This window comes from Heliconius melpomene, chromosome 9 (assembly GCF_056956725.1).
Source record: "Heliconius melpomene rosina isolate 202511_hmr_F chromosome 9, ASM5695672v1, whole genome shotgun sequence".
Classification (NCBI taxonomy): domain Eukaryota; kingdom Metazoa; phylum Arthropoda; class Insecta; order Lepidoptera; family Nymphalidae; genus Heliconius; species Heliconius melpomene.
Window position 1 is genome coordinate 5,028,108 of NC_140397.1, and position 19,173 is coordinate 5,047,280.

General features: G+C 33.0%; 2 protein-coding genes across 2 annotated transcripts in view; one reads left to right on the top strand and one right to left on the bottom strand.

The window, feature by feature from the left end:
- Nucleotides 1-12,712, bottom strand: part of LOC146536325 (uncharacterized) — a 124,930-nt gene extending 112,218 nt beyond the window's left edge. The window contains exon 1 of the mRNA XM_085190270.1: nt 12,392-12,712. The gene's annotated coding sequence lies outside the window, so the exon portion shown is untranslated. The remainder of the gene's footprint in view (nt 1-12,391) is intronic.
- Nucleotides 1-19,173, top strand: part of LOC146536328 (uncharacterized) — a 45,188-nt gene extending 26,015 nt beyond the window's left edge. The window contains exons 2-6 of the mRNA XM_085190268.1: nt 8,679-8,797; nt 14,536-14,585; nt 16,509-16,707; nt 17,560-17,808; nt 18,024-19,173. Coding sequence (XP_085046394.1) covers nt 8,679-8,797; nt 14,536-14,585; nt 16,509-16,707; nt 17,560-17,808; nt 18,024-19,094 — 1,688 coding nt within the window. The 3' untranslated portion in view covers nt 19,095-19,173. The remainder of the gene's footprint in view (nt 1-8,678; nt 8,798-14,535; nt 14,586-16,508; nt 16,708-17,559; nt 17,809-18,023) is intronic.

A 19,173-nucleotide genomic window follows, 5' to 3' on the forward strand; every position in this document is an offset into this window, starting at 1 on the left:
TCAGCACACAATGCCTGGGGAATTCAACAGAACATTGGGAACGGAGTGTCTTAATAGGAACGGAATATCTTAACAGATGGTTCCAAGGTCATCTTTGCCTACCCTGCTATATGAAACCGCGTGAACTTAAAAAAAACAAATATAAACAACCAAAACCTCATCAAAATCTAACTAGATCATCGAAACACTTGTTTGAGAAACGTCGACCCCATTAAAAGAGCAGCAGTGACTGCATGAGTATTTAACTTGGCACGGCTTAGGAAGTTCACTTTTACTGGTGAGGAACGCGACGTGGTGCACGCAATGCTTACTTTCACGGCCGTGGCCATCGCATGTATCTATGTGCGGGTCTTTGTGAAGAGAAGAATGCATTTTTTTTTTAATTAGCGGTATTTTTTTTTATATTAATTTTATTATTATGGAGGTTGTGGCCCAGCGGCACAAGGGTGTGACTGTAACGCGACGGTTGTGGGTTCGATCCTCACTCGAGGAAGTGAGATATTTATTTATGTTTATATTGCTATTTCTCCAGAATTCGGCAGAAAGTGGGCAACCGAGGTTCCTCTGTCTACCCTGCTATGTGCAGAATACAGCGTGAAGCTGATTTAATTTTATTTAAATTTTATCATTAGTGCCAATGCGGTATATGGTTCGATTTGAAAATAAAATAGGTTTATACTTATATGTGTGTGTGAACTAGTTTTATTTTATTTTTTTCTTATATTGTAGTGTTTTTAAACTTATGATCTAAATAAAAGAGATGCACATTGAATTTGGTAGTATTTGAACAACAATTAGGTACTATGTCAAAAAAAAACAATCATATAAATATTTGAAATGAACAAACACTTTTTTGTACACAATATGTACATATGTACATGTATGTTTGTAAAGATAATAAAGTAAAAAGTAATTTAAAAACCAAATGAAAAATAATAAATGAAAACTTTGCATAAGGCAAAAACTCTTTTCGATAACATTTTAGAGTAAGCACCTGATAAGTAAAAGTTTTTGAATAAAAATTGCTGTAGATTGCGTTTGTTGATTGCAGTGTGGCTTTAGTTTTTCAGTACTATTGGTGTCAGCAATACCTACTGCATTTTTCCAATATGGTTAGTTATATACGCAATGGGTTGAGAATGGGGGAACCTGGGGGTAAAAATAAGGGCTGGGGAGAATATATTCCTTTTCCATATTTTTAGAGACATTCGCGTGTTGGGAACCTGACGCAGCGCTTTGCCTTTCTAACAAGATGTAATAATACCTACGAAAATTATTAACATAGTACTCTCCAATGTAGGATAAAATGTGTAAAACACACATACCCTACTGTTGTCTTCTGCTCCCTCCAGTCTTCTGCCCAGTTTATGAGGCATTGCGTGTTGAGTGCATAACCCAACGCCACGCATTGCCTAGTTACCAGAACGAAAAATGAGAATTCTCCAGAATATTCTCATTTTCTTACTCTGATAACAAGGGAAAGCGGGGTGTTGAACTCTGCCATTCAACACGTAATGCCTCGAGAATTCAGCGGAAAGGGAATGGAAGGGTATTATTGGGAATGGAGTGTCTTGACACTAGGTTCCCAGGTTCCCTCTACCTACCCTGCAGCATAAAACCGATACAGCGTTAAACAAAAAATAAGCAAATTTTATTGACATTATAAGTTATATAATATTTACTTCTATATTAAACTATGCTAGAACCTAACTGCATAACAGTGTATTAAAAGGCAGTAGTTGTCCTCGACATCTTCCGTTCACAACAAATGTTCAACTAAATGTTAACATATAATTAAATTTATAAAATTTAAACATATTTACAAGAAATGAAGACCTTTTTAACCGACTTCTGTAAAAGGAAGAGGTCGAGGAGAGGAGAGGCAAAATTTTGGAGTGGGTGAATTGATTTTGAAGATTCTTTTTTTATTTGAGAATATCATATAAGTCATATAAGTTTTAAATTTACATAGCTTATTGCTTGAATCGGTTTTTTTTGTTAAAAAATATTATTTCCTGCCATCTCTATTATGAATATTCTTTATTTTTTCTATATGAAATAGTGCTTTCGAGTCCACCAGTTAGACAATATCACTAAATAACATAATGAACGGAGAATTATATCACTAAACTCTTAATTTCCACAAAATAGTAAAAAAATAAACATGTATAACGTATTTTAAATCAATATTAAAATAGTAAAATAAACTTTTTATTTCACATTCGCTCTGGCACATCAAAAGCGAAGCGAAGTAAATTGAGTTTGTTGATTGCATGAAGTAACCCAATGAGTCATAGCTGTGTTGGAGTACGCGGCTTGTTTGTTTGCGAATTACTATTTTTCCTTTCAAACTGTGGGAAAACAGTGTTAATTGACGTTTTTTATAAACGGATGCTGTGAAACTGTTATGGCTATTTCTAAGATTTTGACCTTTTTTGATGGCTTAGAGAGTGATTTAGATTTTTTTAGTTAACTTATGGTTAAAAATTGTAAATTGAGGCCACTATGACTGTAAACGCAGGTTATGGGTTCGTACCCACTCGAAGAAACAAGATATTTAACATTTTAATATGCTTACACTGGTAACAAGGCAAAGCGCGGCGTTAAGTTCCGTTACTCAACACGCAATGCCTCCATAATTCGACGGAAAGTAGTTAACGGGAGTGACTTAATTGAAACGGATAACCTTAACATTAGGTTCCTCCTCCGCTTTTCCTGCTGCGAAATACAAGGGGAAACTATGAAGAAAATGGTTATAATTTAACTCTAAAAATAACAATTATCTTCTAAGAATAGATGATAAAATTCTAACAGAAGCAAAACATTATATTATAAATCAAAATATTATATTTCAATGAGCTGCATGGTGTTATTTTAAGCCATCGTAGAATCGAAGACTAGTGCTAGGTGGACTAACATTCCAATAGAAATAATATTTATAATAGGGAAGTTATCTAGAAAACTTAGGTACCATCTTTCATAATTTTTTGTCAGCTTAATTGAATGTTATCTTAGATCCCGTACAAATCAGAGTAGGCAGAGGGAACCTCTAATACTCTCCGTTTCCCATTTTCCGTCGAATTCTAGAGGCACCAGAATGAATAAATTAAAATAAAGGGACCAATGAAAACATTTTATTTCCTCGAGTGCCACAGGTTGGCCACAGAATTGAATGATTAAAAAAATCTTAACTCTCATCTCTCTCTCAACTCTCTCTCTCTCTTTCTCTCTCATTATCTGTTTTCCAACCAAATTGAAGATCTTTTGCGCATAATTGAAAATAATTTAGTGCACTTAAAAGAATGAACCTTCAAGCAGTCACACTGTCAAACTTCATCACCATGATTTGTACCATACCATGTGTTCTTTTTCCTTCACGTAGGTGTAGGCAGAGGGAGCTTGAGAACTTGGTTCTTGGAGACACTCTTTTCTCATTAAGACACTATATATACGTTCTCCATTTTCAACAGATGTCTCGCGGCGTTGCGTGTAAAATGCACTTTGCTAACAGAGCGAGGAAATTATAATACTAGGAGATATTTCATTCCTCCGACTGGAAATCGAACCCGCAACCGTCGCGTTTACTCGCCTCTGCACCACAACGGCCTCAACCAATTCAACCAATTACCTTTCTTAAATCTAATTCAAACTCCATTGCTTACTTTGATGAAGTTCAATAGTTACAAAATGAATTTGCAGACTGCAGCCGAGCGCTGTGATGTAATTACGAAGTCATAACCGTCCTCCCTCAGGTTGTTAAACTGATTTTATGTCTTCATCTTACCATAGCATATTTTTTTACAATAATAATAAAAAAAAATCTAATTCATTAATAACTTTTGTAGCTTTTCGCTTATGTAGCAGGTTAGGCAGAGAGCTTAGTGTTGAAACACTCCTTCGTGTTTGATCCATATTTAGAGACGTTGTGAGACTTTGTGCGGTTAAAAAGATAATGGAAAAAATGTATTTGTTTTTATTCATCTTAACAAGAGTGTGTTAGAATCATGATAGTAGATATAATAAATAAAGATAAATTAGAATAATTGGAAGATTATCGTATCGAATAAACATCAGAAGCGGATGGTAGCCATAAGTAACGTTATGTTACCTTTTAAATGATCTGAAGCTTGGAGCAGTGCCGTGGACTTGTAACCACAATTGTAGGCTTAAGGGATCCCTTTACGTTATAACAACACTCGCCTTTCACTGCTCCAGCTACTGGGCTGATTCATAAACTATTTATACTGATAAATACATATAACTTACCTGTACTATACGTACCACATTTGCAATTACAATAATAGTTGATTCACTTAACATTATAATAATGATCTTCTAACATTTATAATAAACATCGCCGAGGATATATAATACACTAGCGGACCCGGACGCGGCTACGCCTGCTTGAAATATAAGAATATAATTTCTATAGAAATATAATTTCAATCTAGATGAAATGCTAAAAGTGACTATTATATTTATTTTCATAAGGATGAATATCAAAATGACGCGGTAACGAACGCGGTCGCGTAGCGACGACGGTTGTTATTAACATGGCAGAATAAATTGCATGTCAAATTAGAAAGTATTTTAATTTATTAGTATATATGTGTAATGTAATGTTATATAGCCTATAGCATTTCTGAAGAATGCAGCTTTCATACAAAACAAAAACAAAGTAAATAGATCCAGTAGATCCAGAGATCTTAGCGTTCAAACAAACAAACAAACAAACAAACAAACAAACAAACAAACAAACTCCTCCGCTTTATTATATTAGTATAGATTTTCAATAATCCTATAAGTCAAATATTATCGTAATTCCATTGTTTTATATCACCAGCCAGCAAATCATAGGCAGATGTATCAAACTACAAATCCTAGACAAGTGTCCATTATCAATTATAAAATATTATTTATTGTAATTATCATATATATATTATTTATTATTTAATTACTATTAACTTTATAAATCTATTAAATATAATCATAATTCTATAGTAATTCATTACTTAACTACCAAATCATAGATGGATATTTTAAACGCCAAATCGATGACAAGTGTCAAATGTCAATTACAGACATTATTTATGATAACAATCATATATGTATTATTTATTATTTCCATCCATCCATCCATCAGCCTTTTAACGTCCACTGTTGGACATAGGCCTCCCCTAATTCTCGCCACTCCGTCCGGTCCTGCGCCCTTTGAATCCAGCGGATTCCCGCTGTCTTCCTAAGGTCGTCGGTCCACCTGGTTGGAGGGCGGCCTGTGCTCCATTATTAATTATCATTAATTCTATAAAGCTATTAAGTGCAACGAAATTGGGTCGTTCTGAGAATTTGAATCTGTTATCTCCGTATACAAAACACACATTACATTCTTTACATATTACATTAAGTAATTAATATAATAAGAAAATCTTATTATATAAATTATAACCAATAGGGAATTTAAACAATAGCGTTATATAATCGTCCCTAAAGTAGACCTGGTTATTTAACTGATAGTTGCAGAACAAAGGACGGTGACTAATAAATAGAAAGTGATACAATTTCGAAGTTTTAGCTTATCTTGTAGTTTTACATCATATATAGGACTTATATTTAAATGAAGTATATATTTTACCTATATAGTACATTTTTTATTTTCATTGCTCCGAGTAGGAATCGAATCCACGACCCCGTACTGTATATACGCTTGCGCCACGATGGATTCTATTTCAATTTATAATAAAATGTCTTCAAAGTCTTTTGGTGATGGTGATGAAATGGTATTCCACACTGACAATATACATATATACAAAATATTTCACAGCGGGATTCAAATCCGCACCTCTTGGAAATCGACTACCCTTAGATGGCTTCTAAGAGGCGCGAGTACGATGACCACTACGTTGAAATTTTTATATACATTCTTATTTCTTAACCCCTAAGGTTCCCTTAAAACTCAAGCTGTAGGTCACCAGTGAGATCTAAAACCTAGGTATAGGTGTAGGTGCTTACACAGCACAAGACCAGCACACCAGAACAAAACTAATTTACAGACTGCAGGCGGAAAGTAATGCTATTACGAACTTGTAGCCGAGTTCCGTACCACCCTGTCATCTTGTAGGTAGCTCAGTAGAATATTTAATTAAAGTAAAGGTTATTTTATGATTGTTTAATACATTAGTTGGACTAATTATTAGGAAGGTCACAGGTTCTTATTTTTATAATTGGACCTATTAAGTGCTTTTACTTGTTTTTATAATTTATTGTTATTATGATTACGTTCATTTACCGATTGAAGGTTACTAAGCTATCACATATGAACTTATTCCATTGAAAATAGTAGTGTTTAGACACTCCGTAATTCAATTATTTACTTTCCATCGTATTTTCGAGGTATTGCCTGTCGAGGAAATGAAAATATTAAAGAATTTATTCCCTCCCTAGAATTCCCTAGAATTGAACCCACAACTGTTAACTTTACAATCACATGCATATGCCTATTATTTTATAACAATAAAATGGCTAGAGAGATTAATTTTTACTTTAAATTTTGATATTTAAATTATACCTATATTATTTTTACAAAACTGCAGCTTACTATTAAAATTTTTAGTCACATTTCTGAGAAGAAATTAAATATTGTAGAGAGGGCTAGGGCAGGCCACAAATCTCTAGTTCTAGGCATCGCCATGAGCTCGTTTCCTTCTAACGCCATTAGTTGGGCACCCCCACGGTGCATGTATGGAATGCTAAAAATTAATATCAGGAAAAGTCGAAATAAAAAACTTTTACTGTTTCCCATAGCTTTCTTATATACTAATACAACTCCTCCTGTAGAGTGATATATAACTGATATCTTATCTTTATTATGAAATCACATTTCTTTTCTACCTTCTATCGTTTCACATAGCTTTCTTATGTACTGATAGGACTTCTCCTGCAGAGTGATATATCACTTTTATCCTATCATGCAGGGGGTGAAAACATTATGCCTTTCTTGGAATATTTTTTTAATAGTCATCATTATATTTAATGGCAAACATTTGTTTTGGCCAGTTACTCTTACTACTACTTACTAAAAAAAAATAACTCTCTATATGTAAAGTGATTATACACATGATATCTGTAGGTTCGAATCCTATATGGGAAATATTTAATTTATGTACACAAAAATTAAAATTACTTCTTCTTCTTCTCAATATATTTTAATATATAATTACTTCCCAAAGAATAAAATTACAGTTCACTCTTGTACATCTCTTCTAAGCTATTATGCAAATTTGCGGTGGTTGAGATCTCACAATGTTTCTAACAAAGTTTATAATGAACGGATTACAGCTGTGTTCCAAGCTTCTGTCATATGAAAGATTTAATATCTAACACTATGGCAGGTAACAAGAACCAATTAGGTAGATTTTCTAAAATCTATAAAATATATTAGAGAAAATAATTAATTATATTGTTTAATAATTCAAATTAATAATATTTCATTTAATTACTAATAATAATAATCGAGGCCGTCGTGGCGCGGCGCACAAGGGTGTGACTGTAACGCGACGGTTGTGAGTTCGATCCTCACTCGAGGAAGTGAAATATTTATTTACGTTTATATTTCCATTTCTTCCCTCTGGTGTCGAGGCAAAACGCGGTGTTGACTTCAGCTACTCAACACAAACACAAACTCAGCACAAACTGGCAAATAGGTTAATAAAACACATTTTCACATATTTCTCGCATAGTACGTTCAGCAGTTCTACCTGTATAGTAGTGTTAAGACTTTTCATTCCCAATTTTCCCCACGATTTTCCAGTTGAGTGGCAAAACTCAACGTCGCGCTGTCTCCACCAGATCAGGAAAAAGTAAATAATTTAAGCATATTTTTTTCCCCTGATGGGGATTGAACTTACATCCATCGAGGGCGTTAATATACATTTGTATAACACCAATAATATTATAATAATTGATGATATCATTTTACCTCGTTTCTACTTTATAACGTTAACCTATAACTATAACGTTATACAATGCTAGGCGGCAGTTCAAACATAAACCAAATGAAACGGTAGAAGCGAAATGCATAAGGCGAAGATTGCTAAGATTTAGCCCGGTACATCTTCTGCACTTAATGTCAGGCTTCTCACGGAATCACTTGAACTTAGACCTTTGGATCTAGTTCCTTTAATATTCTTTTTTGAAGGTAAACGGATAGAAATATAGGGGGAAAAGTATGACATGTTATAAATTTGATGTCTATATTTAGTATAAAAACTGGTCAAGTGCGAGTGGGACGCGTCCAACCAAGGTTCCCGTTCTAATTCCAAGACATACCTTATTCTATCTCTGTATCTTCTCCTTCTTACATCATGCCACATTGCATAACTATGAGGATTCCGTTTTTTTCTTTTTGAAGTACACAATCCTAATGATATTTGTGTATTTAAATTTTATTTAAAAAATAATGTTTTCGATTTCCTTAGTTTTAAAACAAAATAAAGCTAACATTTACCAAATTATTAACCCTAATAATCGAAAGAAGTTTATCTTTTTGGAATCTTATTAGAACAATATTGAAAATACTGTGACGAATTTATTTTTATTAAAAATAAACAACTTAGTTATATATAATTTAAAATTAAACATATATATAAGAAGAAACTATAAAAATAATCTGTTTGTTACAGCTCTCGCTGTGTGCGCTCGCTCTGAAGACGCTAACAAAAAGGTCGAAGTTCAAAATAAGGACAAAAGGCAGACCGACGAGGGCACTCCACAACTCGTTTATAGGACGGCTAGAAAACAGGTAAGCTGCTATATTATTATTATTTCTTAAATACCTTAAACATTCAAAACTTCACGCTGTATCCCGCATGGGGCAGGGTAAGCAGAGGGAAGCCCAGTGTTAACACACTCCTCTCTCTACTTTCCGTCGAATTTAAATATAATAATTATATAAATATCCGTTCTGAATGGCATTTAAATCCTGTAATTTCAGATCAGAATTGCCTTACCTCAATTAAAATAATTCATAATTATTAAGCGGAATTATTTTTAATCTATATATATAAAATCGAAAGGTCACTCACTCATCACGAAATCTCAGAAACTACAAGAGCTAGGAATCTCAAATTTTGCATAGGAGTTACTTATAGGACGTAGGTGCTCGCTAAGGCGGGAATTTGCAATATTCGACTTCTAAGGGGTTGTTTTTGGGGTCGAAAGTTGGTATGAAACTTCGTTACAACAAGTGCTGGGAGTCTCAAATTTTGCATAGACGTCACTAGGACGTAGCCATGGAGACAGAAATTAATAATAACATAGTTCACGCAGGCGAAGCCGCGGGCGGGCCGCTAGTACAATATAATTATTATTATTTACTCCATAGAGTAAATGATATGAAATATTCACATACTTAAAGTACTGTAAATATTTTTCCGAAGTAAAATTTTCATTCATTTTCATAAGTAACGTAAATTGTTATTCAGATATTGTTATCCACATCTCGTAGCTTGTGCAGTAAATCTTTTATCTAGAAGTCTTGAAACATCGCTATTATTCTGCCTTCCTAATATTTGCATTCGAATCCCATTACCTAAATGTAGTGCTAGTTTTACATACATTTATCAGTGGAAGAAATCTTTATAGAGACTAGCAGCGTAAAATAATATTGTTAACCTTAGATATAAAATTACTATTTTGGTTAATAACTTAATATGTTTTTTTCCCTTCACGCTGTAACACGCTCGTAGCAAAGTAGACAGAGGGAACCGTAAAGTTACTATTAAGACACTCCGTCCCCATTAAGACACTTCCGCCAAATTCTGGATATATATTGCTTGTTGAGTAATGGAACTCAACCACCACCATAGCGAGGAGATTAAAATTTTAAATATTTAATTTCCTCTAGTGGGAATCAAACCCACAACCAGTCGCGTTTACATTTGCACCTTTGTACCCTTGTGCCAAAACTGGCCTCAAAACTGACCGTATGCACAAAATTATAAAAACAACTTAAAGGAGTTGTTAAGTATGAAATATTCATTTTATTATTCACTAACCTCAATAAAAGTTTTAAAAGTAAACAAACCAATTTTACTGAAAAAAAAATACTTCTACGTATTACAGCTGTTTTTGCTGACGCTACTCATTGCCGATTCAATAAAAGTAATAAATAATTATTTATAATAACAGTTATAAAAATAATAATTAATTATTTATTTACCGGTAATAAAAGTGGTATAATAAATTGATTATACTTTATAATATTATCATAATATAAAGGAAATACGGCCATTGAATGGAAACAAATATAATTTAAATACATAATTTTTTTTTCTATTAATATAATATTGTAAATGATTGCTTCTTGCATAATAGAGAGAGAATGCTGCCGGATCTAATATTTTTTTTATAACTACCGTTCATAATGAAACCATCGTGGCGCAGAAGCACAAGGGTAGGGTAGGGTGTAGGTTCGATCCCCACTCGGTGGAATCAATTATTATTCATTTCTTCGCTCTGGCACCAGGTGCAAAAGCCCGGCGTTGAGATCCGCCACCGCCACACGCAATACCTCGAAAAAGTCGGTGGAAAAAGGGAAACGGAGTGTATTAACACTAGGCTTGTATATGCGGGATTAAGCGTGAAATATATGTATTTTTAATAGCTATATTATTTGCTTTTTTTTATACATAAATAGACTTTTAAGCTTAGAAAGCTTACCGAGTCCTCAGTACTATTTCATCCTACGAGTACGTACCACTCACTGTGACCCAGATTTCGTCACCTTCCTCTGACTGTCCGCTGAGCTAAAGACCAGTGATATTTTCCTATACAAGTACACGAAACCTCTATCGAAATAATCTAATAACGATAAGATCGAATGTTACGAAATATGGTCGTACTGCAATCTTTGTGCAGGATGTCTTTGTGTTGCTTATAATAATTAGGTATTTAGGGTTAAGAAAAGGTAGTAAATTAGGGTTTTAAATAAAGTGTGTTTGTTTGGTAACTTTGTTAATCTACATCCCACATATTGCTACCCTGCTGGGTAGGCAGGGGGAACGTGGGAACCTAGTGTTATGATACTCCGTTCCCATGAAGACACTTTCATTCCCCATTCTCCATTAACTTCTGGAGTCATTGCCTGTCGAATGATTCTAACATAACAAAAAATGGTTAACAAAGTATCAAAAATGTTTTATTTCTGCATAGACTTTTTAGCTTTATGCTTTAAATTTTGATTTATTTAAATTTATATTCTCATTTCACACTTGTGTCGAACTAAGCGCGGCGTTTAATTCCGCTACTCAACACGCCATGCCTTCAGTTCAGTGGAAAATGAGGAACAGAGTGGCTTAACGCTAGGTTCCCTTTCCTACTGCTGTATTTTTTATTTCTTTGTATTTAACAATTACCATCTTTGTACACAATTATTCATTCGGGGTCACAGCAGTTTCGTTTCTTATCAACTTTCTCTATAAAACGTCTATGACAATACAATCTCCATTTAATATACGAAAGTAACTAACAACTTGTCATTACTAGAAAAAAATTGACGCAAATGACCAATTTGGAACCTTCAATAAAAGTTGAGTAATTTAAAATTGATAAAGGTAGCCGTTTCAAATGACATGGCTTTTTTCTTTGACTCTTAGTTGCTTTATTTTTTTTATACGCTTTACGCTGCATCCGGCATCCAGGGAGACAAAGGGAACCTAGTGTTAAGATATTGAATTTAATTATTAATTATTAATTAACCTTAATTTAAATTAAATATTTTGTTAACTCTAGTGAGAATCGAACCCACACGCTACGACTGACCACAACTAATTGCCTTATTGCTTTAGTATTGGATTATTTCTATTTGCAAGATTCAGAGATGATATACAGGGTGGAAGAGGCAGCGCTCCTTTTACTGAAACTGCATATAGGGTAAAATATTTCCAACCCGGGGCTAAAGAAATAATTAATCACGATGCCTCAGCAGTTTGGACGTAGGATTTTTTTTTCATTTCACGATTTTTCTCCTACATTCTCCTCCTTCTTTCTCCTGTATTTCGTGTGACGCACACATACATATACTACTACAAAAATACTACGAACCGTTGCCAAACTTCTACTTTTCAATCATCAAAACATAACCGAACGAGAAAGAACGATATCTCGCATTGTTTTTCACGCAATTACCTATTTATTATAATAAATCAAAATAGCGTTCAAAGCTTATTAAATTTTAATAAAATCCTACTTTAAGGCAATTTATTATACCTTTATCTCTTATACCTTTATCTCTTATACCTTTATTATGAAATTATTTAGAAATAATGCATGGTTATTGAACCACCCACAAAATTAAATTAAAAATGATACTGAACTACGAAAGATAGGTACTTACATTTAACATTAGTTTTACATCGTCGTTGTCGCATTCTCCTTTTAGTACCACTAATATTTACATCATATATAATAACAAAATAACAATAAAAACTCAACATTTACTTGAAATGTCTTAAAAGAATGTATGTTTTGATAGTACACTCAAATACTGACACAATAGTTTCACATTTGAGAAAAATACTCAGTAATCAATCACATGTCACATGAAATCCGATTATTGGTAAAATTAATATTAAACAACATCCAAATAATTTAAAACACTTAATAATTATTCAGTGTCTAAAGTCAAACAAAATAATGTAAATACAACAAAACTTAGCCGTTCCGCGGCTAAGTTCTGTTCACACACAGATAATTGTTTTAATAGTTGCCATTAATTAAAATACTTTTAAAATTTTTATTAAAATTTTCATTTTTATTTATATTTTTTTTATTATTTTGATAGAAAATCGTATAAAAATTAAATAGAAATGAGTTTTATAATGTTACACCTACAATACGAAATAAATTAATGTTTAGTAATTATTTGTAAATAGTAGTGATAATTTTATTAATTATTTTAATATCAAATCATGCGTAAAAAATATAATCTACATTTATTATAGTGTTATATTAAACAATCTATCAATATTAAAAAACAATTTTGACATCTCCACATAGACACCCCCCCTCACGCCGCACCGATTCCCGTCGGTAATAGTAGTTGTATCGGACTTTAGCTGAATGTTTATTAAACCATATTAATACAACGAGTTATGGGCTTAGACCATGTAGTAATAATAATAAAGAAGATTGCATCAATCATAGAAAAGTTTCGCTGTTTTAACCTCGCCACTATTTCTAATATTGGCGAGATTAAAACAGCGTTACTTCATGCGACGCTTCGGCATTGGTATTGGAATTTGGAGGTTATGTTGCCGGGAAGGAATAAAAAAGAAGAACAAGCAATGAAATAATCACGATGGAAGGAAACAGCATAGTAATAAAACTGGAAGGAGTAAATAATTGGAATGCTTGGAAGTTCCAATTCCAAACCATAATACTACTATGGAGTGAAATTGTGTCATCATCATCTGCATTTGTTGAAAAGAAATAATTAGTTAATAGTTAGTAGTTAATAATTAGCAATTAATTTGTAATTTAAGTTAAAAGAAATATTAAATATTTCAAGTGTAATAATATGGACAGAAAATGTAATAATTTTTTAATATTGAGTTTCAAAATTTTTTTACGTTTTATGTCATCGCGTGTCTACTATTATATTATTGACAACTAATATTATAAATACTGTATACTTTTAATTTGTCTAAATTACAAAATTAATAAATATATGTGTGTGTGTGTGTTTTTAATACCTCAAATTAAAACAACTTTAATTAAATCATAATTAAAACAAATTGTAACAACAATTTATATAATAAAAAAAAACAAATCTAGATCTACACGTACATACATAATTCTTACATACATTTGATAGCACAAATGATAGCTTTGTTCTAAAACAGGAAACGCAATACACTCCCTCTGTTTCCACATATCTCCTTTCACCGTCCGGGGCTTAGTAATACATAATTATAGCCCTCATTTTGACATAAACCGTCGTCACCAGTAATTTACGACAAGGCTGGTACTTTGAGAATTTAAAATGGTTATTTTGCTTGCAAGACAGCTAATTTCAGTTGTTGTGATTAACAGACTTATTAGATCGTGATAGACATTTAATGAGCTTGACGCTGTATCCCGCAAATTGCAGGGAAGAACTTAGTGTTAAGTTCCCCATCTTCGGTTGAATTCTGATCTTAGATCTCATCGTCGCGCTTTGCCTCGACACAAGAGCGAAGAAATGAAAATATACATTTAAATAAATATATCTTTTTCTCGAGTGGGGTTCGAACTCACAACCAGTCACACTTGAGCCCTGGCAGCACGACTGACCTCAATTTTATTTGATGATATTTTGCTTATGAAGTAGCTAATTTTCATTGTTGTGATTAACTGGTTTATTAGAACGTGATGGACATCTATTGGCTAAATCCACTCATCATCGAGATCGTTTGTATTGTAATGTTGACACTAAACTATGTTTTATATATAAATATTTTATGAAAACTTTATTTAATTCCACATAATTATCATTTTCAGGAACAAGTAGCACCGGTTGAAGAAAATCAAGAAGATGAAAAGGGCGACAGGTAATATAAGACTTCTTACATTTAAGTATATTTATAGTAAATTTATATTTATAAAGTAAAATAACGACAAACACAGTGAAGTGAAACTTAGCCATTTAAAACTATATTATGATGATATCTAAATAGGATATGATACCTACAAAAAACTTTGGTATTAATAAGTTTCCGACAGACAATGCCCAGAAAACAATTGAAAGTAGAAAATTTGAATTTGTGATTGATTTCTCGATATATGGCGTTTCGAGCGTGCCAGTTGAGCACAATTCATTTCGCCTTGAATTTGTGTATGGGAAAACAATTTTAACCTACTTCGAAAAAGGAGGCTATCAATTTGACATTTAAATCAGTTTCAACGTAGGTACGTGACGTTATCGGAATTGGATAATATTTAAGTATGATAATTCATTAATTTCTCCAGAACTGAAAATTATATAGAGATATGAATGAAAGAAGAAGAAGAATATTCCAACTTAGTGAACATTTCAATTTTTATCAAAATCGGTTTTGCTTTTTATGAGTTCTTAGGTATTCGTGCATTTCTGGTGACCTACAGAATTATGATATACTTACCTAGGTATTTAGTAGGTATTTGAAGTCGATTAAATTACTTTTACCTATGTTTTCTATTCTATCAGTAATAAGATACCTACTATTTCTAACAACAAAAAATAAAAGAAAAACAAATATAAATATCCTTTTAATGCTTTTATATCCATAACAATTTTGTTCAATTTATATGACGTGACATACTTAAATCTGGTCGTGACATTGTTATGTTACTGTAGAATCGCTCTCAATGAAAGCACCTACGGCTGTCATGTGAAAATATTGTATTATATTTAATAATTATTGTTCATTGTTGTTTTTTCTATAATTTTTTGTATATATTCTTCTTCAGACCTCATGGTTGATGGCTTATAATAATGAAATCTTCAATTCTACTTTTAAATAAAGTAATAAAATAAATTTATTTTAAGAGAACAAAAAATATATTTATGTTAACAGAGCTTTAAGCATTTTATTATATAGTTCCATAATATACAAAAATCAAGTCAGCTTCACGCTGTATCCCGCACAAAGCAGGGTAGGCAGAGGAAACCTAGGGTTAAGACATTCCGTTTCTTACTTTCTGCAGAATTTTGGAGGTATTGCGTGTTGAGTGGCAGAACTCAACACCTCGCTTCGCCTCGACACCAGAGCGAATAAATGGAAATATAAACGTTAATAAATATTTCACTTCCTCGAGTGGAGATCGAACCTATTACCCAACTAATACAGACGAATTCCAACTGATCCAAGTTAGTCTATATTTAATTAATAGTCAAAATATTTAAAGTAAACATGTGATATTGGAAAAGAAATTGTGGGAAACATCAATTAATTTCACATATGAAATTAACGAACCTTTCTCTACCAACCGAACCGAATCGATATAGCGTGATTTGTACACAACAAAAACTAATTATTACTTTTTTGTAGGAACTGCATATATTGTAATTGGATATTTACTATTACGTTTATTTAAATTATTAAAAATGTGTATTTCTTTAATATCCATATGTAAAAATATATGTAATTATTTCCCATTTAATTTCTGCATTTTCTTCACGACAAAATGCAAAATTGGTGGTAAAATTTCATTACGATTCTGTCTTCGTTATAGCATTAAACATTATATTAAAATCGAATTACGGCATATTACTATAACTCGACGCCCAGTTTTGTATAAACCGCGGCGTTGAGTTACGGTACGGCAGTTGAAAGACGAACGAAGTGTTTCAAAATAGATTACCTCTCCCGAGTAGCAGTGTGAAGAATACTTCTATTATTATTACTACCATCTCATGAAGGATTTTCAGTTAAATACCTTTTACATATTGCATTAACAGCAGTGTTCATAACTAGGTCTTTATTCTACTCCAGAGTTCAAACCCAAGAGTACCGGCCCGGCCAAGTGTTCTCTCTCAACGCACAAGAGCTGTTAGAGCTGCAGCCAGAACGGAAAGCACCAATTCCGAGCGGCCAACAACTGCAACAGCTGTATCAACCAGGCAACCCTCAACAGGAGCACAGGCAAAATTTGCAGCAGTTTTATTATTTAGAACCGCAATTGAGTCGACAGGTATTTTTTTTTAACTATTTATATTGGTTTTTTGTGTATTTATTAATGATATAAAGTCTTACATTCATTATTTATTAATTAACTTCACGCTGTATCCCGTACACAGTAGGATAGGCAGAGGGACCAGGGGATCTAATATTAAGATACTCTGTTCCCTATGTGGAAGTTGCGGTTTGTCTCGATACCAGAGCGAAGAAATGCAAATAAAAAAAAATAATTGTGTTAATTGGAATTGAATAGTAATAAATGGAATGGAAAGAAATATTGCTAAAATTATCATTTAATACTTTAAATATTCATTCTTCATATTCTTATCATGTCGAATTAAAATATATAAAAAGAAATGAATATATACTTAATTATATCTATAATATTAATTACACTCTAGTAGGTAGCTTTATGATATTTTTTTCATCTTGTGTAAGTTATTATAGAAAAATATTATGAAAGCTGCGGTTCGTGAATCGGAAAATTAAACTGACCACTTCAAAAAGAATGTTTTTATTACCGTGTTACGTTGTTATTTTAGCAGTAGTCCTTTTTTTATCACGCTTTTATTAGATCGAGTTCTAACTACCTACATACTAACTACCTACTACCTAAAATAAAACAAACACTAAATAAATGTTAAGAGTAATTTGCTAAAATACTATATTGAAAGCTGCATTAAAGTTGGTTAAGCTGTTACAAATAAATGCTCAGGACAAACTGACATAAATTTCAAAAATTATTATGTTGATTGTTCTATCGACAAATGCTCAAAATAATTCTAATATTTACATTTTTTTTATATTTAAATATTATTATTATTATTTGCAAATAATATAAAATATTCCTGCATTTATTTTTCAGGTAGCACTGCAACCTTCGCACGCAGTGATTGCCCGTCCGCACTTCACGTCGAATGGTGGTGAAGCTTCCGTTGGAGCAGCATTATCAGTCAGCGATACTGGTGCTAATTCGGCTGAATCTCTGGATCAAGAGTTGCTTGCTTTATTGGGTCACCAATTGGCAGGCAGACAGGACGATGTACGACCTCAAACATTTCCACAACAATCACCTCAAATTCAGCCACAAAATATAGCACCTCAGTATCAACAGGTAAATTATATTTAAATATTTAGTGATTCCTGTTTGTAAGATATAGATTTAAGCTAGTAATAGACTCTAGTCACTCTCTCTCCCTTATAATAAAATAAATTTTATATCCTCATCGTTGTATGTACCAAATTTACTACGATGGCGTTAACTTAATTATATTATTATTTAAACATTTTTATTATATCATTATATAAACGTTTTTATATGTTTTGCAGGTGGATGTGGCATATATCCAAAAACCGAATAAGAAACCAACAAAACTCCGTCCAAAAGTCCACGTTGTTCCAACACAAGCCCCAGCAGCTCCTCAACAGTATCTGATCGAAACCACAAATGTTCAACAACAACAGCATCAACAGTTGCAGCCATTCCGTCCTGTTCCTCAAAATCAGAGAGTACCACAGACTCTTCGCTACGCTCCTATTCAATCAGCACCAACCGCCGTGCAACAAACTATTTACGAGCGACCAGAATCTCAAGGTCTTAAAGTAGTGCCAGCACCAAAATTGCAGCCCCTTAACCCACAATACAATTATAGAATTCAATATCAACAGGAAGCGTCACCTAAACAATTCAGAATTCTTGAAACACCGAGAGGAATTTCTATTCGGCAGGAACATCCAAGACTTCTTATAGCGTCCAACGAAAGACCAGTTGCTTATTTGAAGCGTTTCCCAGAACCGGAAAAATTACGAGCACCTGCACCAACCGAACAAACTAATTACGAAACTTTGCCTTCGATTCAACGTCCTACACAAATTGCTGATCAATATTACCTTCGTCCAGTATATCGACCAAATGAACAGCGAAACAGATATGAAATTCCAGCTGTAGCTATGAGGCCAATGGAACAAGGAAGAAGTATGGATTCAGTTAAAGCTCCCTTGTCTGCAATTTATGTAAGTAAAAACATAGCACAAAAGAAACTCGCTAGACCTTTAGTACGATTGGAACAAGTACAACAACCTCAAAGGGAACAGGTATATAGAATAGAACAACAGCAACACTCTGGTACTGAGCAAGTGGCCATAGAACAGCACGGACAGAGCTTAGAAGATCAAAGAGCACATTTGCCTCCACCTAAAAATAATAAAGCTTATACTCCTGAAGAGTTTCAAGCTTTGGTAGCTGCTGGCTATTCAGTAACTCCAGTGCCAGTAGGTCAGATGAACCATCAAGTCGCACAGTCAAGATCAGGATCTGAAACTGTATTAGTTCAACAAAGGAGGCCTGCCTACAGCCGCCGATATCAATATCTTCCGCTAAGAGGAGACGATGCACCTTAAAACCTGAACCATGATGTACATAATGTTAGTAATAATTTTGTAGATTTAATACTCAGTAATACAAACCTAAGAAAATAAA